Genomic DNA, 27,931 nt, shown 5'->3' with positions numbered 1-27,931 from the left:
AGATTATTTTTATTGTGAAGAAGTACATCATGACGATTTTAATAATTAAGTATTAATTTTACACATAATAAAGTATTCGATTAAATCATTTATTGAACGTTTTGCTGAATCCAGCACAGATAGCAGCGTAGATATCGGATAGACAATTCAATTAAATTACTAAACTCTAGTAAAATGAGATATGAGTAAATCTCTGAACATAGAGCGACAGGCACAATTAAAGCGTTCAATGTTATTGTGGTTTTTATGGAGTTTCACGTTTGAGAACCTTGAAAAAAATGATACATAACTTTCATACATTTGAAATTTGATCCTCGATGCATCAAGTCGTGCTCGGACCTGATTGGCAATTGAACCATTGGCCATAGTCGATAACACTTCTATCGAAAGTAAATCCTACACTGTAAAAAAAATTTTGTTTTAAATCTAAAATGTTTCACATATTCCAAATTTCATCCAAATTTTCATGTTAATTTAACACAAGATAAGTATGTTAAAAAGTAACATAAAGACAATATAATTGATAGCAATTTGGAAACTACTTGTGCAAGGATAATTCTTTAATTAAATTAACATTTATAATATGTTAAGGGTTTTAAGTAGTCGTTGCGGCTATATTGAAATCGTGATGTCATAAGCGAGAAATCACACGTATAAGTTCCTTGCGTACTATTTGTAATTGAAGAGAATTTTGGATAAAACAAAATAATAAAATCGCTTTAAAGAAACATTTGTCAAAATGGACCTCAAATTTCCTTTTTTCGCCTAACAGTCAGTAAATAGTCGTAAAAAGCACGTGAAATGAAATGTCTTTTCAGGAAAATACGGACGTTGTTGAAAGAAAAAATATGCTTTTAGGTATAAAATTCAAAAATAACTTTACTTGCGACCCACTTTTACGAATTTGGTAAATACGTGACAATTTACATTTACACAATGAATCACATAATAACAAAATGATATGCAGACAAAACTTTATCGTCAACATGTTCCGTCTATTAATTCTAATTTTGTCCACAATATTATGTCGCCATCGTCAACGTGAAATTCTCAGTCGACTACTCAGGAGTCTTGACACGTACATTTTATTTATAGATCTTAGAATTTACGTTTTAAAACTATATTATTTTTATGTTATTTATTCATTTACCTATAAAAATTATGTTACTTTGAATACTAAAAAAGTTTAAATATCAATTTAACACAATTATTCAAATAACACAATCATGTTAAATTAATACTCACAATCAGATATTTTAAACATTTAAACAAGAACTAATTTTAATACAAATACAAAATGTTTTTACTGTGTAAGCGAGAAGTATTTCGCGTGGCTCTCGTCCTAGTAGACCTTCAATTGGTTGTTATCATCGAAGCCAGCACTGTGACCCGCATTTCTCACGATAAAACTGGTGCCATCGTAGTGCATGCGACGCTCGCCACGTCGTACAAACAGATGGGACGTTTGTCCCAGGGACGCGGTACAGTGCAGAAAGGGCGTCGTCAATGAGGCCGTGCCGTTGCTGGGTGATGTACGTAATTGATATTTATTGCTATTTCGTGCAATCCTGTTGTACAATGGAAGAAGAGAAATTACAATGTGTTAAGAATACATTAATAAGAATATATTTAAAAAAAATTTTTTTTAATGTAACAAATTTTTTCATGTTTGACATTTTTATCAATTGAATTTCACTTAATAGTATTTATTTATGCATCTGAAAAAGATGTTTTCTTAACAATTACTGGTTATTGCGATAAGTATCATCATGTGGTTATTATGATATATATCATAATGGTCAAACAGATAAGACGCTCAACATAGAATGTAGGAAGGTCTAGATTCCTGACTGTATTATTTTTCGCGATACTTTACAGCATTCTAATAGGAACCTTATGCATATGATCAATAATACTGTTAGTATTAACAAATACTAACAATATTATTGATCATGCATTGTTATTAATGGATTGATGTTGAATATTGATAATGATCCAAACTTATTAATTCTCGTGCATCAGTGTCGCTGTATAATAGGGATATTGATATTTTAGAGGAAAAGAGGGTATTATAGCTACTGTCGACAATATGGCTACCCCTATTATTTCCGTTATTAGGTGACGAATTTTAACAATTGCTTATGGAGTTATTCGTTTAGCAGCCCGTTTTTTAGTGATAATAATATGGCAATACATAATGACTAACAATTGTTATAAGATATTTTTACTTTTGAGCACTTCTAAACTTTTTTTAAAGTACACTTTTAACCTTTAATTACATACATTTCCTCATTATTCTTAAACTTGAGTGTATTATCACACGAAGGTACATACACTCGAGTGTTTTTTTGTTATTTTATTCGGCCTTATATATTTCGAATTATACAAAGTTAAAACAATAATATGGAATTTTGTTAATATGGTTTGTTAAGCGAAATTTTTATATCGAAATATTTCTTCGACAAATCGATTGTCATTCTAAAGAGCGACGTTTAGAAACATTAGAGACATCATTTTATGCTTGTTGTTTAATGTTAAACAGGGATAAAATATTTTTAATGAAATTTTTAATGGTATTTCTACAGCTTCTGAACGCAGGAAAATTGTAAATCAGGAAAATTCTAAACAATGGAAAATTAAAAAGTATATGATTTTGTAACAAGGTGTGTTTCTTTTAAACTAAACTAATTTTTTTAAATTATTTTTATGGATAGCCATATTACAACCACTTTTTTTCGTTCACCGATTATGCAGTGCATTAGATTTTTATAAATCACGTCCTAAATAATAAATATTTCACTACTTTGAGTTTAGAATCTGTTAAACAACACTCTGACGAATATAATTGTTCAAGTTTCAAGAGAAAATATTAATTACAAATAAAGTAAATCAATAAAATGAAAATGGATGCCATATTACCCTCTTTTCCTCTATTAATATTGATTATGTGAACAGGACACATCAGTATTATCATCAACATAGATCCACAATGATAGGTAACATAATTGTAAAAATAATCGATTCACACAAAATTATTATTTAGCATAAAATTATTATTACGCTTGACCAAAAAATGGTTTTCTTCTTTATGTTTAAAATTTTATTAAAATGTAACAAAAAAATTATAATTAAATAAAATTATTGTAATTATAATGAATTAAATTAATTAAAATTATAAATTTTTGTAATTCTTTCATGCATAATCTGCTCAATATAGAGAATGTCGTTCAGTGTAATGTTTTGTTCAGTTGTATGCGTGTGTATTCTACACTTTTCTCTATTTTAAGATAATTCATTTCAATTACATAGATTTAAACAATTTGATAGGTCTTTCAAATTTGATAGGTTTCAGAAGATTACAAGTTTACAGTATAAATAATTTTTAGAATAAAGAATAGAAATGTTATTTTTTTATTGTATATAGAGCAGAGTTGTCCAGCATTTGTACTTTTGAGTTTGAAATTGAAATATGTCAGTGCTCCTTGTCTATTTCTCGTTTCATTGTGTTGTTTTGTCATAGCGCGTGACGGTCGGGGATGACACTATATAATCTGAGATCTCTCATAAAAAAGCGTGTATACGATTTTATTTTTGACGGTTTTCCACGATACTGATTGGTTTCTTTGTTTGGCTTACTTTGTGTTGCGAGAGTAGCTGTCTTCATCCTGATTGAATTTTGACAGCTGACATTACATTGACAAAAAGTAATGGATTCTTTTTAATAGTAAATTTTTAAATTATGTAATATCAAGAATTCTGTAGCGCGCATCTGTTTTGTCTAGTTGTTATAAATTTTTGAATACGCCATTCACTTTGTTTAAAAGTATTCTGTTATTATCATAAGATACTATTTTTCATAATATATTTAAAATAAAATATTATCTATAAATTTATATATAAATATTAATTATATATTCCGTTTTATTTATAATTTATGTGTAAATAATAATTATGTGTAAATAATAATTATGTGTATAAATAATAATTATGTGTATATGTATATGTATATATATATATATATATATATACACATATACACATAATTATTATTTACACATAAATTTATTATAAATAAAACGGAATATATAATTAATATTTATTATTTTTGTCAATAATTTTTCGCATTATTTGTGAGGTACTAGACTGTATTTCAAAAGTGGTTTTCCAGAGTGGCTTATTTCACTCAAAAAGTCGCACTATTTTTTATATGTGAAATATACATATAAAATTGTATTTTTATACATATTAATGCATATAATTCATGGATAAATTTAAACGTAGATTTCACATTAAAAAAAAGTGCGACCGTTGAGTGGAATAATCCTCCCGGAAAAACCACTTAAAAAAAAAACGCATTTACAACAGTACCTCACTAAACGGCGGAAAACTATTGACAAAGATAATATTATTAATTACATATTCCGTTTTGTTACATAATAAATTTATATATAAATACTAATTGTAAATACATTTATGTGTGTGTGTGTGTGTGTGTGCGTGCGTGCGTGCGTGCGTGCGTGCGTGCGTGCGTGCGTGCGTGCGTGCGTGCGTGCGTGCGTGCGTGCGTGCGTGCGTGCGTGCGTGCGTGCGTGCGTGCGTGCGTGCGTGCGTGCGTGTATATGTATATTTAAAATATATGTAAAAAATTGTACTTTTATACATATTAATAGATACATATACATAATTCATGGATAATATTTTATTATAGTTAAATATGCTATGAATAATAGTATATTATAATATTATAAACAGAATACTTTTAAAGAGAGTGAATGGTACATTGAAAAATTTGTAATAATCTCAGATATAATGTCATTCCTGAGACCGAATGTCGCACATTATGACAAAACAAGAATAAAGTGAGGAATAGGAATGGCAGTAGATATGAACACCGACACATTTCAATTTCAAGCCCAAAAGTACAAATCTTGGATAGCTCTGCTATAGAGAATAGAAAGAATAATAAAAGTTCTTTCGTTATTACAGCAATTTTATACTTTGCCAAGATTTTTAAGTTTTTTAGAAAGTGGGTAAATATTTTTCAAAATTATTTTTTTGTTCTTTTATTATTTGAAAATATATTTTCTTTTACTAATCATAAATATAAATTATTAATAAATTAAACTCTCTATAATTAATAGATTTATTTTATCTGTGCACAGTTTATCAGTAACCATTATTCTGGATTTCTCAGTGGAAATTAAAAAACATTTTTATCAGAACATTGCAGCTATCATCGGAATTAGAATTATTTTGATAACTTAATTTTTTATATTTTTGGGAGCTTGGAAACAAAGAAAAAATTCTGTAAAAATCAAAAATTTTTTTTTAAACTCGTTTATTTATTGAGCGAAATAAAAAATTCTATTTCCGTTTTTATTTTACTTCACTGACATTCAGAATCAAACTCACTGATAAACGGTGCAAACGTCAAATAGATCTATTGTTAATAAATTGTTATATTTTTTATCTGAAAAATAGGAAATCAATCTTTAAACAATAATAAATAAAGAACGAAAGGTAATTTTGAAAAATATTTATAAAAAGTTAATGCAACAAAATAAAAAACCTTAATTATGAAATTTAATATTAAGTAAAAATTGTTGCTTTTATTAAATTTGTTTTAATTTATTTTAACTTTTTAATTGCAGAGGAAAGGCGATCTCGAATTTTTTTATATTTTAAAGGCGGATTCTTTTCCCGGATTTATTATTAAATTTTGGATTTAGATTTGTGAGATAGGCTTTAGTTGATACCTCACAAGACCATCGGGAGTTTGGGACACACGGACATTGTTAATAATCCAGTTCTCAACACCTTCGTCGGTCTGCCAGTATTGAGCTGTACTGAGATGCGCCGCAGCTTCCTGCAGACACGCTGGTCCATGGTGGGAACCCGAATAAAAAACACTCAATGAAAAGTCCTACGAGTTAATCGTAAAAAATTAATAAGTTTGCTATATTTATTATTCATTTTTGATGCTGCTTTGTTATTCGAAATAATAATTTAAAACATATATCTTAACAACTGATATCATTAAGAATCAACATCAATTGATGAATTAATAAACATGCAGTTTTTATGAAAATAAAGATATTTACATGTTTTACGTATAATGGTTTTTTTTATGTCAATTGTAAATAATTTCCTATGAAAAATATTTACATAAAAAGCATATGCTACGAGATTTTATAATATAATAAATAATTTTTTATTAAAACGAATAATTTCTATTCGAAAGAAATAATATAAGAGATCATCGGCTCGAATTTAAACAAAAAACATTCATTTAAAAATATTTATAAAATCAAGAATATAAGAAAAGCAAGAAATTAAATTATTTAAAATATTAGAGAAAAAAAAATGAAAAAAAATGTTTAAATCCAAAAATTTAAGAATCAAAATAATTATGCGCAATTAGAATTGGAAATAAAGCGAATTGCAAACTGAGTTCTAATTAATCTAAAAGCGTAAAATAAGTCTCCGCTTTATGTGTCTCGTTCTACCTGGCTCATGTCTGAGAAGGAATCTGTTGTGGTCCTGGTTCCAGCTGTATCCACCAAATAAACAAGCGCACATTGTTCCGATGTGAAACTGACTCCCTTGTACCACATTTTTGCGTATCTGTCAAAGCAAGCCAATCAAAATTAATTAATTAATGATCACTTAATTAACGATAAAACTTGGACTAACTTGTTATTGCCGTGTGTATCATGAGCGACGATTTCTACTCGGGATCCGTACTGATATATCCTGCCGTTGGGATGTAGCAACGCAGCAGCTGCTCCGGAACCACTTAGCGATAGAACAATGTTGTTCTACAAGTATCAGAAACAAAACGTAGATCTGAATTTGATTAGATTCTTTACTTAATAAATTTCAAATTTTTACAGCTCTTTATTACTAACAAAGGGAGAGATGTGTATCTTCTTTTTAAAAAGTTTGGTATTAAGAATTTTATGTTATAAAAGTTATGTATAACATTCAGGTGCCAATAAGTCAAAGGTTGGAGTTACAAAGTTTTTTTTTCTTTATTATTCAAGATTAACTGATAATATCTCTTTTTTTTGTCAATATTTTCTTGTTATTTTTTATTTATTTTTGATTTCACAAAACAAATATATTTTCAAATTTATTTATTTAAAAAATAACAATAAAATGAATTATTTGGAAAATTAAAATATATTAAATTAATTTTTAAATATGTACTTTTTAAAACTGTAAACTCGAGTTACTACTTAGATACTATTAGACATTAGATTAGACTGCTTCTTGTGAAGCTTTCGTTTGCTGTATTATCCGTGACACGTACAAACATTCTAAACTTTAAAATCTTGTAACTCCAATCCATTAGCACCTGAATGTTACATTTTATCTTTACGATATCAAATTTTATATATTAATATTAAACTTTCCTAAATTTGTGAGATACACATCTGAATTTCCACTTGTAAGAGAAAATCTCTACTTTTTTTCAATTAAAACATTCTTTTATTTCTAATAATAAATAATTTAATAATAAGTAATTTATATTGATAATGTATTTAACTTTTAATGTAGTTTTATTTACATATTTTTTATTAAATATCTTTATATTATAACGATATTTTACATAAATCAAAAAACAAATTTAGACACCTATTCTGTAATCTTAACAATATCATTATAGTATCTTTGCGCAAGTTTTTTTGTATCATATAATAGCTGCGCAACGATAATATAACATCTTCATTAAAGCTACAGAATAGGCCCCTTAATTTGGACTTGATTAAATTTTTTGTTTCATAAATCTCAAAATTTTGCACTCCAGCTCTATATTATTGAAAAAAAAAATTTTTTGATTGATCAATTAAAATTTATTATTCTTTTTTAACTTAATTTTTAACTTAATTTTAACATTATTAACAAAATATAATTTTTTATTAAATTATAAATAAAGAGTGATACCAAAAAGATCTGTTTTTTGGCCCATTTCTTGGACCTCGAATTTCAAACTTTTTTTTATGCCAAATAGTACTATATAATGGAACATTAATTCCAGAGAAATTTTAAAATGAGCCTAAGCGCGGTTGCAGAGATATAAAGGGTTGAAAGTGATGGTTTTTTATAACATGCAGGGCGTTACCGTTTCCTATGTATTTTTGCGCGCTGAACACGAATTTGGTAAACAAATTGTTCTATCACGTCAGATTTAGAAAAATGTCAAAAATGATCATATTTACCTTATCATGACGTTAAAAAAATCTATTTCTATCTATCTAAACTATCTAAATATATATATATATATATATATATATATATATATATATATATATATATATAACAAAGTGAAACTTTGTTTCTTATGGATTTTTATCTCGGATTGAAATATGAGTTTTCGTCTAGGATAAAAACTCACCGAGATAGATGGAGTCGAAGTGACACCGCTTTTTACGGTTTGAGATGTTTTTTTACTGAGTTTTCTTGCTTTTCACAGATCAAAGTGCTTTTTTTTTTTAATGTGAGTAATAAATTTTTAGATAGATAGAAATAGATCTTTTTAACGCCACGGTGAGGTAAAAATGATTATTTTTGACACTTTTCTAAAAAATCTGACGTGATAGAGCAATTTATTTAGATTCGTGATCAGCGCGCAAAAATACATGGAAAATGGTAACTTTTATTCAAACAACAGAAAAGAAGTCTAAAAACGGCGCCCTGCATGTTATAAAAAACCATCACTTTCAACCCTTTATATCTCTGGAACCGCGCTTAGGCTCATCTTAAAATTTCTTTGAAATTAATGTTCCATTATATAGTACTATTTGGCATAAAAAAACGTTTGAAATTTGATGTCCAAGAAATGGGCCAAATATGGTGTTGCTCTTTATTTAATAATTATATTATAATAATTGTAATAATTATATTTCATTGTATTATATTTTTTAATTAATTACAATGTACTCTAATATCATTTTGCAACACAAATATAAATAATCATTTTATATGTATTTTTTCTATATAATTTGATTAAGAAACACGAATGCATTGTTGAAATTTGGTTATTACGTCACAATTTTGTGAAAAATGGCGTACCAAAATAAATAAACGAACGTTTAGATTTTTTATGATATTATAACACCGATATAAAAAATTTTTTCAAAGTTCCATGCCACGTAAAAGTATTAACTTTTAACTTTAAGATGTATTTTGGTACATTTTAATATATTTTTCGTTTTCGAGGATAATTTAAGAATACTAATTTTGTTATACATACATTCTCTGATAAAGTTTGAACTTTTTTTTATCGTGAGTGTGAATAGTCATTTTAAATGTATTTTTACTTGTTGAACATGAATCCTGTTGTCAAAATTTGGCTATTATGTTACATTTTTTTTACAAAATCGTTATTTTAAGAAAAATATCAATTTTGAAGATTTGTTGGTTTTGGTTTTTTTATCATTATATTTCTAAAATTCGTATCCACAATCAGTCTTTTATCTATTTAAAATGATTTTAAAAATCTCTAAAAATTTATAAACATATTTTCAAGTTTTTAGAACAAATCTGTTCATCTTGGAAAAAAATTAAAATGTTGTATAATTTAATTACTGAAGATTATTAATTACAAACGAAAAAAATTGAATAAAAAAATTATTTGACTTAAAAAATGTAATTTTTTATAATAAATGCATACAAAAAAAATTATTATGAGGATTTATAGTTTAGGTATACAGCTTTGACTAAAATACATGAACTTCAAATTCTTCAAAAAGTAATTGGATATATGGAAATGAATAAAATGTTTAATATACGCGACAAAATAGGATAAATCAAGTTGCAAAAAGTAAGTATTTTTTTATATTTTGCAAAAATAATGTCTTCTTTAGGAGGTTTGACATTGCTTTTCTTGCACATAATGTGATGTCATAATTTCTGTTCTGCAAATTTTTTTTTTTTTTTAATAAGTGACTTTCTTTTGAGAAAAATGTTTAAATAAAAATTGACACTTGGACATTAATTAGAATGAAAATCTACTACAGTAATTTTATAAAATTTTCTCTTTTCCCAAAAAAGTAATGCTACCTACAATCCTAGAACACAAGAAATCAACTCGATCTTATTCGCAAGAAAATCGACGGCTTCAATCGCCATACCGTACAAAGATTGCCTCCTCCACCACAAACTTTTTTACAAAGAGATAAAAAATAGAGAATTTTTTGAGATTTCGAAAAACTTACGTGGATAAAAATTAATTAAACAAAAGTTACTCAGATTTGTAAGAAACCTCTTTTTAATGTTAATTCCTTTTCAATTCAAATTTATTATTCTTTTTTTATTAAATATCGATGTATCCAATTCCTAATATAATTTTATTTAAATATTACGTTGAATATTTTATATTTTTTTATACATATCTATTTAAATACCTCATTTTTTTATACGGGTAATCATGTTACAATTATAAATAAAAAAAGTATTTTTGTAGAAGGCTACCTTGAAGTTGATGACTCTGACGGCGCGGTCAATGGTCATGTCTACACGTATTCTGTTGTGTAGCCTCAATGATATAGTACCATGGGGGGTGGCGACGGCGCCGCCGACACCGACATCAGCGTCATGCTCTCTCCAGTTCTCCGCGTAGATGGAGGCTTCTTCGGTCGCGTAATAAGGCCCGCCGATCGACTTCCTAGCCTGCCGCCAGATCGCCGCCGATCCCGAGTATGCGGATGTCCCACTCAGACCGTTCCACTGCTCGGCTGGAGGCTCGAAGTATTTAAACAATTCACTGTATCGCTACAAAGCCACCCGGAAGAAGCTTAATCATCGAGGACATAAGGTCATGATAACACATTTCTATATATTATATTTTAAGATACTAAAATAGTCCAAATAAATGTGCTCTCAATACTCTAAACGTTTTACAAAGAATTTTATTTCGTTTTCTTTTACTGCCTTATCTTATCTCTTAGCACACATTGCTGTTGTAAAAAAACAATTTTTTATTGGTGTATCAAATTCTAAATAATGCAATGTGCGAAAAACAATTATGCAGGCAGAGATTTTTCTTTTAAAGTTTGCTTTCTCAAAATCATAAAAATAGTCGTGGGATAACATAAATTTCTACAATTTTTATAATTTTAGTAAAATTTATATAATAATAATAATTTTGTATAATTTAATAAAATTTAGTTAATTTTATCAAAATTGTAATAAATTTTATTAAATTGTACTAAGTTATACTAAAATTATAATAAAATTCTTTATAGTCTATGCTGTGTCTATGTTGATATATTAATAATAAATTATAAGAAAATATTTTTTTCTGTGTAAAATATAGTATACATGACAGATTTTTACAAAAGACTTCATATAATATTTCTTTTCTTTGTGTATATTTTTGCGTTTTTATCGATTCCTTATCAAACTTATTTCGATCAATCATCTCTTTAATTTATCTTTATTTTCTCAAAGTATATGACCTAGATTTCACTTTGTTATATCTTTGTTGATATTTTGACAAGGAGTCTCATAAGATTACACGTGTTTTACGCTTACATTAAAGGTAGAGATACAGATTAGAGGTAAAATATAAGAAGTTCAAGAATTATAGCTGTACTTGAAAATTGGGATCTTCGGACTGAGGATGATAATTGTGCGTGGTATAAAGAGATCGAGGTCGCATAGCCGTGGTCGAGCTCGTCTGATTCTGTATCGTTGTCATAGAATAAGACGGCGTCGTCTGTGTCGCTGGCAGAATGAAAGATTTGTGTACCTCCTTTCGGAATTCGGTGCAGGTATTCGCCATTTCCTTCGCCTCGAAAGATACACAAATCGACGTATTTTATTTAATTGAAAATGAAAAAAATTATGCGACCGTCTGACGAAAAAACCTCGAAAATCCTTAGAAATTTAATACGGATATTAAAATGACTAGTTACTAATTATTCATATATATTTTGAATATTGCGAGCAACAGTGCTTTTAACAAGTAATCACTAACCAATTTAATGCTATGCTGGCATTAAATTTCGGTAAGGATAAGTTTTTAATGTTGAAGCTGTGAAAAGGATATATTTTGAAATCTTTAATCTTGAATTTTGTTGTAATTATAAAGTATGAAAATAAAATCTCGTGATTCAATTCTAATCAATATCTAATAAATGATTTCGTAGCTTTTCTTCCTTTCCTCTGATTTAGTAATCGAAGGACTTTGGATTTGCGAAAAATCAGATCAAAGTAAATCAAAGATTTTATGACTATGTTACAACGAATCGCGAATAAAATTGTAAATGATGAGAAACGAGAAAGAAAGAAAGAACGCCATGTAAAAGCTGAGGAAACGCACTTTAGAGTCGCCGGCGGCGGCGGCAGCGGCAGCGGTAGTGGCGGTAGTGCCTGTGGCCGTGGCGGCAGTGCTCTTCGATTTCTTGCGCCGGGACTTCCGGTGCTTGGTGACCGCCACCTGACCAACCTCGCTTACGTGATCCACGATTGAAGAGATTTTTGGTTCCCCGGGACTGATGGTTAGACCACGTCTCAGCGCCGTGGCTATTCGCTCACGATAAGCTCCAGTTGAAACGGAAATTCACACGGGCGGATTGACGCCGTGCTGTGACAATTGAACATCTCGGTCGCCCTAGCAATTTGTCGGAAGACAGCCGATGATCTGTTCGCAATAAATCCGGAGGCCCCCTCGGTCGACGTTGATCCCCGCTCGCGCAATCACCATCGATAAAAAGGGGATACCCAAGTGTCATTTTTAACATTGTACGAGATTCCACCTTGGAAACTTTTCTCACAATATTTTTAAAAATATGTTATATTTTCAATTTATGAAAATTTCTGAAAAAAAGATATATTGAAAACAATGTTTTTAATTTTCTTGAAAAACCATCTAGAATATGAGAAATCTCAAATATATTAGAATTTATACATGATGAATTTTTCGTAAAACGTATAGATTTTTTCGTATTATCTTTCAGATTTCATAGGATTTCTTTAGAAAATATGGAATAAGAAATTTTTAGAATATATCAAACTTTACATAAAGGTATAAGAAAGATATAAAAGGTAAAGGCAGATAATATGGCATACCAATTTTTTTATTAAAAAAAATTACTCTGATACATTAATATTACTCTGATACAAATATACAAAGAGTATTCCAGAAATGGAGTATGAGTCGCATTGGAGACGTGGAAGCGGTCAAGAGTCCTGGTGAAAATAGTATGCTTGTTAAAGTGCTTTATTCAAGTGCTTATAAGATGGAAATTTAAATATGGAAATTTAAATATTGTTTATGAAATATTCACGGCTGTTTGATAGACGTTCGAAAAATGTTGCATATTTTTGAAATGTTACATATGTTTCTGGAATGTTTTATTAAAAGTGTTAACTATGTTTTCAGAATATTGCAAATGTTCAAAGGGTGTTCGCAAAACTTAATTATTTGTAAATTTTTGAAGATTTGTAGCATTCTGAAAACATATAACACTTTTCGAATATCTATCAAACAATCGTGAACACTTGATAAACAATTTCATGTTTAACTTTCCATCTTATAAAAAACTTTTCAATAAATGTTTCAAAACTTCAAACATTTATTCAACACTTACATAAACATCTTATAAACATTATATTATTTTCGCCGGGAAAGAACAAAGAAGTCTACCATTTTGAGATATTCGCTATAAATTATATGGACTTAAAAAATAAAACGTCGCTGAATCAACGTGCGATGACGCGATGACTCGCAAACTCGTAGCATGGCCCATCGCGCCTCGCTCGATGGCGTTGGCGCACAGCGACAGGAAGATGCAGACGCGGTGCGATGAATCCGATGAGTTGTACTACGAGTTCACGTCGTTAACGAGTCACGGCGTCACTACACATTGGTTCAAACGTTTTATTTTTTAAATCGATAATTACATCGAACATAGTTATATAAGATGTGATATAAGATTTTTTTATTCTTCTTAACCGCTTCCACGGTGACCTCAAAGTGGCTAATTTTTTCAATATATTTTGAAACTTTTGAAAATATATATCAGATATAATCTGTAAATCTCTTTAGTTATACGTACAAAGAATAATACATAATATAATAAAAAGTACATATTTTAATATATTATTTGTATTATATATATTATATAGTTATAAAGATTTATAATTAAAACTTTGTAATATAATCTGTAAGTTTTATTTTAAATTAATTAACGACATATCAGTTAATTATAAATCTTAAGAAGCTAATTTTTAAGATTTTATCGGTGATATTTTTTAACATGTTGCCCCACGATAAACCTAAGAAAGCAAAACTCTAGGAAGATAATATTTTCTTTAACTTTGCAAGAATTTATTTAAAAATCTTGCTCACGTCGCATTACGCTTTTGTTTTATTTCGTATTGAATAGAAAGAGGATACAGCAGAAAACTGTTTTGTATGTACTTTATGTAACTCTAAATTGACAAAGTTGAATAATTATATAATTATCAAACAATGAATTGAGAATAACAGTCAAATTTAAAAGTGTAATGTTTTAAATAGTTGTGGACAGTGTGAAAATTATAAATGTCATTATACAAAGAATACATAATTATATTATAATAGGTGTTTAAAGAATGGTGAAGGAATTTTATGTATGTAAATTATAATATAAATGTTTACTAGACGTAAAATTACAAATTATTAAATATCTCACTAAGAATAGTAATAATATAATTATAATAATTATATTATTATACTCTATTAAATATTTTGTTTATAGTGTAAATAATTAATAAATTATAATATAATTTATAATTATAATTTTAAATAAACTCTGAGTTCAGAACTAAGAAAACAAGGATTTATTCAAGCAATTTTATAAAATTCTTCCATAACTTTTCCAACGTGACATGTATATAATACTTGCGTGCATATGCTATTACATGACTCTTCTCTTATGCAATGTAACAGCAACAACAAAAAATTAATAAAGCAATCGGAGAATTCATACAAAAAAGAAAAAAGTGTATATATATATATATATATGTAGTTGGAATTTCATCAATGAATATGCGGCTTATGAATATGCGGCTTGGTCGATGAATATGTGACTCGTAAATGATTTAACAATATGACGTGCCACGATAATTGTCAATAGATATACAAGCTCTGAAAGCGAGTCACTTTTCCGTGGAGAGGGGATGCCTGACTTTATCTATGTGCACGTGTCATGGATCCCTCTCAGTACACGATTGCACACGTCCGCATGTGCTTCACAGTCTCTCTCTCTCTCTTACAGATTTATTTGTGGACCACTCAGCCCTTCTGGTTTGTGATTAATTCGGCATGATCCCCTCGGCGACAGTTCTTCCTCTTTTCGCGCTATTCACGTTGTCATTAGGTAAATCAATTCTTTTTTCTTCTCCTCTCCTTGTCTTTTTTCAATTTCATCTTATGCTATGCATAAAGAACCTTATAACAAAAAAGAAAAAAGAAAGTTACAAAATTGTGACAATAATATACTTTTGGTGGAAAAATTTTAATGGCATTTTGCTGAGTTTTATGTTTATTTTGAAATATTTTGACCAATGATTTCATCGAAGTTTCATCAAAAATGTAATTTTAATAAAATTTATCATTAATTTGTCATTATATGAAGTATTTGCGATTTTTCCTGTCAATTTTATCCAAAATTTATTTGAATTTTAATAAAATTTGTTTACTTTTTTATTAAACAATATTATTTTTTATTGAAATTTTATTATATTTTCTGGGGAGGGAAAATATTATATGTGTTTTTTATAGCATATTAATATTCCGTCTTTATGCCTATGTTTCAAGTTCAATATACGGCGCGCAGTTTGAGTTAAAAATTGTAAAAATTAAAAATTATTATTCGACACCAAGAACTACTGACTAACATAGGCTATTCTATTTCTGTTTTAATTTCGTTAGTCCGATATAACGTATTATTGCTTATTATATTTTAATTAAATTTTCTTTAAAATATTGTCTTAATATTCATTAAAATACAAAAGTAATTTTTTCAACGAAATATAATTAACATTTTGCATATTTATTAAAATTTCATCAAAAATGAAACATAAAGTTCATCGAAATTTCATTAAAATTTTTCTGATAAAGAACACACAACAATAGATAAATACATATGTAATTTAACATATTACCTATTAACATAATGAATGCGTTTTTCTTCAATGTCATTTGTGATCTTTCAGATATGTTCTTATAACATAGAAAACGTATCTTTGTTTTTTAAGTAAATATAAGAAGTGTTTATAATTTATCACAGAAATATAAAATACATACTTGAAAAAATATAAAAACTTGATTTATATACTTTTTGACACATGCATTTTTTAAGTAAATATAATTCAAATTAAAATTTTTTATTTCCAAATTTTCTCTGATAAAAAGTTTTCTTAGAAATTTACATAATTTTTTAGAACTATTATACAAATTTTGTAACTTTAAAAAAATTTTTTTTGAAATCTTTAGAAATGTCAAAAACTTTTTAGTATTTTTTTGTACAAATTAATTTCTACGGAGTATTTTTTAAAAAAATTTTAGGAAACTTTCTCAGAAAATTTATATCTTTTCTAAAATTCTTTATACGTGAATTCTGATGATTGTTTATTCTAAGATTGTTTATCTGACAATTTCCGAAAAAAAACTGATAAAATCTGCAAAATCTTTTTTTTTTTAAAGATATATAAATATGAGCAAATTATATAATTTTTTTTACAAGCAATGTATTCCTTTTACATGAATTCATCCATTTCATTATGTTGCGCACAAAAGTATTAAAATATCGCTATAGAAAAACTAATAATGTACGAGAAATTTTATATTTCATGTTAACAAATATATATGTTACGGAGAATAAAACGTAAAAAAATATCTTGTAAATGATATTTTTTAAATAAATTTATCTTTATATGCAGAATTCCTAAAGGTATATATAATTGTATTTTAAAAATAGCAATAACCATTATGTGACCTTGAATAATAGATCTTTTTTATGGCTTTATTTAGCCTTCTTTATATCATACAAATTTATTTAAAACATTTTGAAAAGAATAAATTTCCAAAATATTTTGCTTGTTTAAAATAGGATGTTTGCACGCTACACACACGCACAAGTGCACGCGCGCGCGCGCGCGCGCATGTGTGTGTAGAAACATTATTTTTTATATTTTAGGAATACCTATGTCCTCCAAAGTCACGGATACAGAAGAGGACACAGCACATATACGGCATCACGAAGCTAAAAAGAATACTTTGCGACTTGTCACATTGGTATATATATCTATGTATTAATATATACAAAATTTTTTATCAATATTATAGTAAGTTTTATACTTCCTCAAATATTAAAACTTTACATTTTCAAAAAATAATCTTAAAAGTTGCAATTTTAACACAGAAATTTTAAAACTTTAATATAATTTTATATTAGTTCAGTAGATTCGAATTGATAATTATAAAATTACACACTCAACGGTAAGATAAAAAAATTATCTATTTTGATCCCTAAAAATAAGTAAATTTTAAATGTGTAACTTTGTAAAAAATGATTATAATGAAACATTCCAAAAAGTATTTTAAAATTTGATAATTTTACTTTTGAGATTGGATGAGCGTTGTATGATTTTTTTCTACGAATTATTTAATATTGAAACAAAAATTGTTCTTTTCATGATCACTATAATGTTAAATTTTCCTGGGTTTATTTTAAAGGGTAAATTTTTTACACCTTTTTAAAACGTGCGATTTTTGCAAGTTATATAATGCTTTTGCTTCAATGTTGAATAAAAAGGTAAAAAAGTTTTACCGCATTCAGCGAGTGCGCAAATTAAAGATGAAGATTCACGCTTTTGAGTGCTGTAAGCCGCATTTGTATGCAATTCTTAATTTACGTCATGAAATTTCGCAAAGTTTGTAAACATTTTTGAAATTTGACGCAGCACCATTTATACCCATGTAGTTTTGTAAGAAATCACCCTAACAAAACATGATATACGGATATTCTGTTTTTAGATAGGTTGTATGAATAATATCTATAATTTACTCAGAATAATTGTATAAAACCTCTATAGAATGTTAGTTTTCGTATGTCGTCAGGATATGCACAAAATATTATAAATAAACTTTGCTAGTTACTCCAAATGTATCTACTCAACTGGTAAAAAAATTTGTCATACATAATTATATTTAACAACATAATAACGAAGTCGAGCTCGTTTTATTTACAAACGTAATCAATCGAAAGATAACAGTCAATAACGAACAAATTAAAGTATATATCTTTAATATACAATGTATATGTTTCGTTTATTTTCGAATGTATCTAAATCTTCCCAACAAACTTAAATTACATGTAATACAAATGTTAGTTGTAATCATGAAGTAAGATTAAGGAGAGGTAACTGCAGAGATTGAAAGTAGTCACGAAAAATGTTCCGTGTTCGTTGAACGGAATAACTTGGTCTATAGCGTCGCCATCTTAGACCAATTTTATCCTTGTTGTTCACTAAATGTTAGACAAAGATAAAATGACACACGCCTGTCATTCGTGTTCTGGAGTGTTTTTGGTTAAAAGATTAGAAAAATATATGTTACAGCGTGAGTGGAAAATTTTTTAATATAATGTAATAAATAAAATAAATGGTATAAATGTTTTAAATGTAACATGTAATATGTCAATAGTTATGCTAAAATAGTATAGCTAAAGCATATATAGAGTAAGTAAAGATAAAATAAAAATAAATAAGGATTGTATAAACAATATGTAATTGCATAGTGTTTATTATAATTAATGTTATGAAATCTATTTCAGAGAGGAGATATCGCCGGAGTGTGAAATATATACATAATGTATAATCAATGACTAAATATTCAATGAAATTGTAAGATTGAAAAGAATATATATAATTATATATCCCAATCAGCACACAATATTTAAAAATGTTTTTAAAAACATTTAAAAAACATTTTTAAAAACATTTATAAAAATGTTAAAAATAATGGGTTAAGTGCCCTCTTTTTCATTAAAAAAAATGTTTATTTTACCGTTAAAAAAATGTTTTTTAAATATTATAAAAACATTTTTTAAACATTTAAAGAAAACGTTTATTAAACGCCAAAAAAAAATTTTTTTAACGAAGCATAAATGAGCAAAACAATATTAAAAAAAAAAAACATTTTCAAAACTTTTGCAATAAAAAATTTTTCGAAAACGTGTAAATTAATGAATTCACGCCCTTTTTTACATTAAACAAATCTTTTTTTAATATTGAGATTTTATCTTAAGAATTTTTTTTCGGAAATTTCCACGCCCATCCAAGTGGCGATCCCGGTGAACGTTGCTTGACATCTGTGATCGCTGCGAAACTGATCCCTGGAGATGATCTGTAAACATTTTATGCTAATAGATGTGCATCACTGATAGGTCAGGTCAATATATGTTATCAAAAAGACGAAATATATATAATTAAAGTATATTATTTATATAAATATATACAATTAAGTTAATTTTTTACTGATTTTTATAGATGTTATTGAAACATTTTTTAAACGAATTTTAAAATCAATAATAATTAAAAAATAAATAGCTTAAATGTTAAATTAATATTGAATAAATGTTAAATTAATGTTTTTAAAAAATGTTTTTTTAATTAAAAAATTAATGTGAAATAAATATTAAATTATTGTTGAATAAATGTTAAATTAATGTTTTTAAAAAATGTTTTTTTAAATGAAAAATTAATGTAAAATAAATATTAAATAAACGTTAAATAAACATTAGATAAACATTAAATAAATATTTTCCCAAATCATTATTTTAAATATTTAATTAATGTTAAATAAATGTTAAATAAACGTTAAATAAATATTAAATAAATACTTTCTCTAAATCATTATTTTAAATATTTAATTAATGTTAAATAAATATTAAAAAAACATTTAAAAAATATTGTGTGCTGATTGGGATATTGTTACAGAGAAAAAGGGGTAATAAATGAAATATCTTATATATTTATTTACACACACATAACATATAAATACAAAAACTGAAATGTAAAACTGTTTCTGAGAGGTTACATTCAGTTGAAAACTGTTCATGTTCTATCTGATTCTATCTTAAAATATACAGGTATCTGTTTTACTGGGAAAATTGAAAGAACCGCTCCTTCTTTTAATTTTCGTCTTTGTCTTGGTACATAAATTACTGTTTCATCTGTTTGTACAAATACGTCTTCTTTAATAATATCTTTTGGTTTAAAATGCAATTCGCAAAATCTGTTATTTTTTTAAATTTTTATATTTTTAACAGACATTATTTTGTGCCAAGAAAGAAACATTATTTCATTCTATAAAATAAATTAAAGTTTTACTTTTAATTAACATATACATTTATAATATATATTTGTTAATATATATTATAAATGTATATGTTAATTAAAAGTACAAAACAATGAAAAAAAATACTTCTTAAAATTTAAATATTTATTGTGTGAGGTGTAAATAAACTTTTTTTTTCCTCTTCTCTCTCGCCTAGAGTTACAGCCATCCATACAACAAGCCATTTTATTTAATAATTTAATAATATATTATTTATATTAGAAATTAAAAATACAAATTATATTTCTGTATATCAACACGCAATGTGACAGATTATATGTATATAGTGATCATGACTTACTTCATGATATTGATTCAATATGGCGACGTTATCGTCCAAATTATTCCGTTTAACGAACCGGAACATTTTTCGTGATCAACTTTTTTCTCCCCAGTCTATGCAGTTACCTCTCCTCAATCTTACTTCATGATTGTAATTTGCCACACAATAATGTAACTGTTATATAACAAGTTTGTTTTTGAGTGAAAAATTACAACTAACATTTGTATTACATGTAATTTGGTGTTTGCTGAGTTCTAACATTGCGTTCATCATTAGATTGTTGAAAACATTTTTTGTAATATGCAAGGAAACGCATATAATAATGTTGTACACTGCTAAATCTCATAATTGCGCGCAATTTGCTATTATATACATATAAGTTAATGAAATAATAAGAAATTTGCCGAGAAAGTGTAAATAGAAATATTTGATTTGGATAGAATAATGAAAAGATTTAGAGAAGATGAGGCAAAACAGAATGGCGGGGTAAGACGAGGTATCCCCTGCATCGCGCAATTTGAATGCAGGACTCAAAATCGAGCGTATGCGTTAGATGATAGATAGATGATAGATCTCACGGTTGTTGAAAGTAACACACAAGCTAGCGAATAACTAGACAGCTGCGTTATTAAATTAGACCATAATTTATATTTTTTTTTTGCGACTTTCTTATGATTTTATATCATTCTTTCACTTGTAACATTAGTATTAAATAATAGTTCTCTTGTGAATGCATGTGTTTCTGAGACAAAATTTAATAGACTACAAGATAAAAATATTATTGCCTACTTTTGTAAACAGTGTTTGGAAAATTATTGATATTGTTTTGATTAGAGGAGTAAGATGGAGTAAAAGAAAGTAGAGTGTGCGCAGCGAGATTGCATGCACATTCTGTCTGACAATTTGATCACAGCCAGTCACAGAGTAATTTTTCTCTTCGGACAGTCAATCAGTGACGTGAACAATCGGGTGTCATGAATGGACCTGAATAGACCTATATCTGATACCTCACCTACGATAACTTAACTTTAATATCATTTCGTGTTCCGATTGGTAAACGCAGATTTAAAAAAGGCTTGTCTGCTAAAGGATATAAGTCATATAGTAGCATTCTGCAGGACAACACAGTCAAGACAAGTCGATAAAAAAAAAACACATTAATCCTTCGATTGTATACGTAGATCTGAGACATTTGACACAATGGATCCTTTTCAAATGCGCATTAAACGCATAATTTGTCTTTGTTCTCCATCGAACGTTAAACAAATATTTATACGTTTGATGAGCAAATTTGGAACGTACCCAACGTATTCTTTATTCATCATTAAATCTTAACTATCCCGTCTTGTCTCACCTTCCTCTATTCGAAAATAAATGAAACGTATGCACATTAGAGACTCGTACTATTATTTGCTCATTATTGATCGTTAACCTTCGATTGATTTGTTTGTAATTATATAAAATTATGTAAACATATAATATATAAAAATATATAATTATGTGTATTCTATTATATATTTTACATAAATTTCTATACATAATTTTATATAATATATTGTATAATTCTTAAATGTAGATAATGACAGAAATTTCTTAATATAACGTATATTTATTGTATAAATGTAAGTAAATGTACATAAAGATTTATGTACATTTACTTACGATTATATAAGACCTCTTACAGTTCATATGATATTTTGGTATCTACTGGATCCACATGTGTTATAAGTATATAACGTTTATAAATATATATTATATACATATTTATATTTACATAATATATTAATTAAATAATAATTTTTTAATGTGTTATATAATATTTGAAGAAGAAACAGAAAGTTGTGCCAAATGCTATTCCGTATGTTTGATAAACTCAGAAAAATTTTTGTACGAATATGTTAGAATCGACTTTCACCACTTAGTAGCTATTGCATGAAAAAAATGCCACATTACATATAATAGTTATTATAAATATAATATTTTTACAAGTTGTTCTATATTTTTTATATCAAACATATGATACATTACACTTTGTACTATTGATAAATGAAGCGACCTATCTCGCAAATGATTACAACACTAGGCGTTTTCGCGATTTAAACTTAATTTTTTATGCATTAGCCGTCATAATTTTACCTAGCGCCATCAGCTTTTTTATATAATTATATATATAAAACTTTTTATCAAATATATCATAGAAATATAATAATATAATAATAACATTCTGTAAACATTCTTAATATATGCTACAGAATATTTTTAGTATATATACGCAACTATGAGCAACTATATTTAAGATAAGAACTTACTTAGTATATATGAAATATATAATAAAACGAATATCGAATGTTCCAAAAATATCAATAATGTACATACTGTTATAATATTTGTTAAACATTTTCAAAATATGCTTGTTTCGTTAGAGCAGTAATTCGTTTAATAAAGTACCAACCTTAAAAGAAAAGATTTCGAACTGTAAAATGCTTTTTAGAACAATTCATTATGATTATTTTTTACAGAGTTACACATTTTTGAAATTTTCATATTTTTTGGAGTCAGAATAAGTTATCCGTTGATTTTGCTGTTGAGTATAGTAACAAAAACAATAAAAATTAGAAATAAAAACAGTATTAATTTTTAAGATACCATGTGAAAAGGCAAAAGATATCTTCTTATTCTCATCATAGGTATTTTAGGTCTGAACACTTTTTTATTTATTTAAAATGTTTAAAAAAAATTTTTTTAATTTATGAATATACTTTCAATACTTTGAAATACTATTGAAGTTTGAATAAATATCTGTACTTTTTTTTATTATCACATAAGTTGGATAAAAACATTATTTGATTGAAAAAATTGTAACTTTTTATAATAAATGCATATTAAAAATGAATTTAGGGGTTTTTTAGGTATAATGTTTTGAAATAGCTCCAAATTCTTTAAAAAATGCAATTATTTAAGCACATAAAAATAAGGGAAAAATAGGAAAAATGAAACATTGTAAAAAATAAGTATTTTTTTAATATTTTGGTGCAAGAATAATGTCTTCCTCAAGAAACTTATTGTTGTTTTATTAACATAGAATGCAGTTTCTCATATAACACGTGGACATCTTTCGAATATCTGATTTATGTCTCCAAATATCCTATTTACATCTTCGTATTTTAGACAGGTTGTCCGAAGGATGTATTCTATATATGAACTATAATATATATGTATATAATTGGACATCCAAAATGCATCCTTCGGACATCCCGCGGACGTCTGAAATACGGAGATATAAATAGGACATTTGCGGATGTCCGAAGAATATCTAAGTGTTGTTAACATGAGTTACTTGCATCCAACTCAAAATTGAACTCTTCTTCCAGCTTCGGTCACCCTATCGCGCAGAAATCTCCCCTACAATAAACTTTTTTTAGAAGAAAATAAAGAGTGGAAGACTTTTGAAATGTCGAAAAACTTCTGTAGATAAAAATTGGTCGGACACGAAATTTCTATGTCGAGGACTTAAAGAGTTATGCCTATAAACCCAGAAGGAAAAAACATGAATTTCTGTAAATTTTTTTGAAAAACTATATACATATTTTTATATGAAATTTTTTTTATTCAAAAGTTTAACGAAGTCTTTGTAATTTTTTTGTACAAAAATATTGATTATTAATAAAGTTATAGCCAATGTCCGAGAAGTCTTTTTCAAAAGCGTTTTACGATAACCAATGTTCGGAAAAAGATTATTTATTAGAAAATTAAAAATTCAAAAAAATTTATTTAGTATCTATATGAGTTAATCTTGTCTTCAATCGTTTAATTTTCTAAAAAATTGAATGGGCACAAAATGGTGACTTATAAAGTTAAAGCTATGATTTTCATACAACAAAACGGACATTGTTTATCCATAAAAAAGTAAGCATTGAAGAGAAAAGCCTTCCATTAAAAATTAAATTCAGATGTCTAAAAGAATCATGTAAAATTTTAGATTGATCAGTGCAGCGGTTTCTGAAATATCTTCTGAAATAAATATCATTAATTTTGAAAACGCAATTTTGAGAAAACGTATTTAAAGTCTCAAAAGCAATTTACACTAAATAAAAAAATTACCGGCCTCGGTAATCGAAGTGGTAAGACGCCCGCGCGAAGTTTGTAAGATCCAGGTTTAAACCCTGGGGTGTTATTTTTTCACAATAAAATACTTTACAATTTTTCCGGGGAGGGAAAATATTATATATGCTTCTAAAAGCATTAATAGTACTATTCCGGCTTCATGATTGTGTTTTAAATCCGACGAATATGCGGCGCGCAGTTTGAATTGGAAATTGTAAAAATTAAGAATTATTGAATGATATAAGGCCAAAAACAAGCTATTCTTTGGTTTTTCAAATTGCAATTTATTTTAATCTTAACAACGCTAACTGTATTTTGGTTGTTAAGATTAAAATAAATTGTAAAATTAAAGAATAGCTCGTTCTCGGCCTTGTATTATTAATCGGTTATTGATACGAGCGTAAAAAGATTAATATTAAAAATTATTAGAGCATACAAAAAATTGCTTATAATTGATAGGCCTTCTATTCTCGTGTTAAAAAAATTAATTTACAAAATCATTTATTCTATCTACGAGTATAAGTTATCTTTTGCCGAAAATACCTTGTGACCTTTAAAATATGCTTCTGAAATTTTAGTAACAATAAATAACTTCTCCTAGACAAATAGATAGAAATGATACTCAATATAATTGCCACGTTATACGTGAGCGGTTTAGAGGGACATATCTCCATCAAAACGATTCAACGTAAAACTTATAGGGAATATTTATAATATTATACAAAATATTCAAGCATGACGGTCTGTATAATTTTTTTAGGCACATTTGATATAGTTAAAAATAAGGTTAAAAGGTGAATTACTTATTTTATCTGTTTCATGAAGCTATAACAATGAAATTAAAAAAATTTTTTTTAATTAATCCTTAAGATCACATTGACTTTTTTAAAATAGTTTTATACAATTTTTTAAATACTATTGTAGGTATCTTCAAAATGAATTCAATACACTGTTGAGATTTTTATTGATGTTTTATTGATTGTCATTTTTATTGATGTTTTATTGATTTTATTAATATTTAATATTATAAAATTGCGGGATTATTTGTAACAACAGTACTTACAAGCAGTATTTACATTCAAGTTTTTAGAAAAAGAATAATTAAGTACATATTGTGTAACTTTGGACCAAAATAATATAACATAAATTACTACTATACATCCAGATAACATAAAACATTGCAGCAATATTGTAACAAAGTTGTTGCAATATTGTTGCAGTGTTCCATACTGCCTAGGCATAGTAATTTATTTAAAAAAAGTAGAATTCTGTGTTGCAGAAAAAAACAAACAATTTGAACATAATAGCTTACATAAGTAACTATTATATTTTTCTGTAATAATTTATTAAATACATACATACACAATACAATAGTACATTCAATATATATGTTCATATTCTACATTTCTAGCAAAAATGTGTAAGTACTGTTGTTAAAAGTAATGTTGCAATTTGGTATTAAATATCAAAAATAATATCATAAAATCAATAAAATTTGTTCATATAAGTTATATAGTCTTTCTTTATTAATGAATATTTATGATAGATATTATATATTTGTGTATCAATAAAATCAATGAAATATGAATAAGTGGCATTGTCGATCAAGCGTTGAAGTTGTCTTGAAAATCTCTACAATATTGTAAAAAAAGATTTTTTCAAAATTTTTACTAGGTATAACCTTTTGAGGGTTAAATATAAAAATATCAAAATATAACAAATTTAAAAAAAAAAGATTTTTTTATACAAATAAACTGTCATTTTTATTTAACACTTAACTCGTTTTCAGTTTTCATTTAATTTATCATCCAATCATTATATGTAATTAATATACTTACATTCTTATTTCGATCATTAAGATCATTTTATATTAACACAATTTTCTCATAGAAATAACAAATTATGTGCCGTTTCATGCAATTATAATATCTTTTATTTTATAGAATTTTTATAACTTTTTTTCTTAGCTTCCTCTTTTGTTAGTTTGTTGACATTAAATAACATTTATGTATTTTTAGCAGGCAAAGAAAAGAGATTTATACAAGATCCAAGCATCCCATCACGTCTCATCAATTCATGCCGCCTCATAGTCATTCTCTTCAAACTCAACGATTCCTCTTATAAAAGTCGGAGCACATAAATTGTATTTGCGCTGGGATAAACGTTATCAAAGGATAACAATTCTCTGTATGTATTGCCTTTGCTCAGTTTTATTTAGAGTAAATGGTAACCCAGATTTCTTTGAAATTATTTAATTAAACTATATCTACTAGATACACATTTTTTACTTTATTAAATTTTATGTACAGGTTTGAAAAACGGGTGGAAGAAAATTGAAGAAATCATTCTAGATGATAAAATAAGACAAAAATTAAGAATAACAAAATAGCAATTAAGACTCGTTTTTTAATTATAAATGTTTAAATATTGTCGTAAAAATTGTAGAAATTGTCTACAACACGTTACTATTATTAAATATTATTATTAAAAAACGAAGCATTTACCGAAATTTTTTTATTGTTGATTTGTAGTTGTGAATATTTAAATATTCACGTAAAAAATATTTAAAGTACGTAAATATGTAAACATTTATAATTAAACAAGGCTTAAATCATAATTTTTGTTATTCTTAATTTTTAGCTTATTTTATTGTCTGGAACTATTCCTTAAATTTTTACATTTTGCTGAACACGCGGTACATTAAATGTAATCACACTACATTCATTGCGCATAATGTAATCAAACAATAAGAAATACTTCAATGTCAATTATTCTTCTTGGTGATAAAATATTAATGAAATTTTGATGACATTTTAGTGAATTAGATATTTCAGAACATTTTCATCAATGATTTTATCAAAATATTATCAAAAATTTATTAATTTGTCATTACAAAATATCCGCGCTTTTTTATTGCAATTTCTTAGAAATTTATTACAATTTCAATAAAATATTGTTAATTCAGATCATCAGAAGACATCTTCAATACAGATTACATGCGATTTTTTGTTACAATCTCATTATTCATTAAAATTTCAGTAAAATTTCTTGACTATTTCATTAAATAGTTTTAACAATTTTTCATTAATTTTTTATTGAATTCACAATTTAAAACATTATTTGTTTTTCATTAAGCGCAAAAATAATCT

The 27,931-nt window shown here is 26.7% G+C and overlaps 2 protein-coding genes across 3 annotated transcripts in view; one reads left to right on the top strand and one right to left on the bottom strand.

The window, feature by feature from the left end:
- Nucleotides 1–75: 75 nt before the first annotated feature.
- Nucleotides 76–12,581, bottom strand: LOC105197024. 2 transcript variants are annotated; one of them, XM_011163215.3, is made up of 8 exons: nt 12,329–12,581; nt 11,600–11,797; nt 10,477–10,776; nt 6,694–6,818; nt 6,507–6,624; nt 5,757–5,923; nt 1,308–1,568; nt 76–401 (listed from the first exon to the last, which is right to left on the bottom strand). In XM_011163215.3, the coding sequence occupies exons 2-7, from the start codon at nt 11,786–11,788 to the stop codon at nt 1,343–1,345; spliced, it is 1,125 nt and encodes a 374-aa protein (XP_011161517.1). In that variant the 5' UTR covers nt 11,789–11,797; nt 12,329–12,581; the 3' UTR covers nt 76–401; nt 1,308–1,342. The 2 variants fall into 2 exon arrangements, with proteins under 2 accessions (XP_011161517.1, XP_039312356.1); XM_039456422.1 differs by lacking the exon at nt 12,329–12,581 and having other exon boundaries at nt 11,600–11,876.
- The window catches only part of LOC105197025 (prostatic acid phosphatase), a 23,097-nt gene continuing 5,850 nt past the window's right edge, over nt 10,685–27,931 (top strand). The window contains exons 1-3 of the mRNA XM_011163217.3: nt 10,685–10,819; nt 15,270–15,371; nt 17,193–17,290. Of these exons, the coding sequence (XP_011161519.1) occupies nt 15,317–15,371; nt 17,193–17,290 (153 nt within the window). The 5' untranslated portion in view covers nt 10,685–10,819; nt 15,270–15,316. The remainder of the gene's footprint in view (nt 10,820–15,269; nt 15,372–17,192; nt 17,291–27,931) is intronic.

Source organism: Solenopsis invicta, chromosome 13 (assembly GCF_016802725.1).
Source record: "Solenopsis invicta isolate M01_SB chromosome 13, UNIL_Sinv_3.0, whole genome shotgun sequence".
NCBI lineage: Eukaryota > Metazoa > Arthropoda > Insecta > Hymenoptera > Formicidae > Solenopsis > Solenopsis invicta.
The sequence above is the reverse complement of the archived record's forward strand: the minus strand, read 5'-3'. Positions and strand labels throughout refer to the sequence as shown.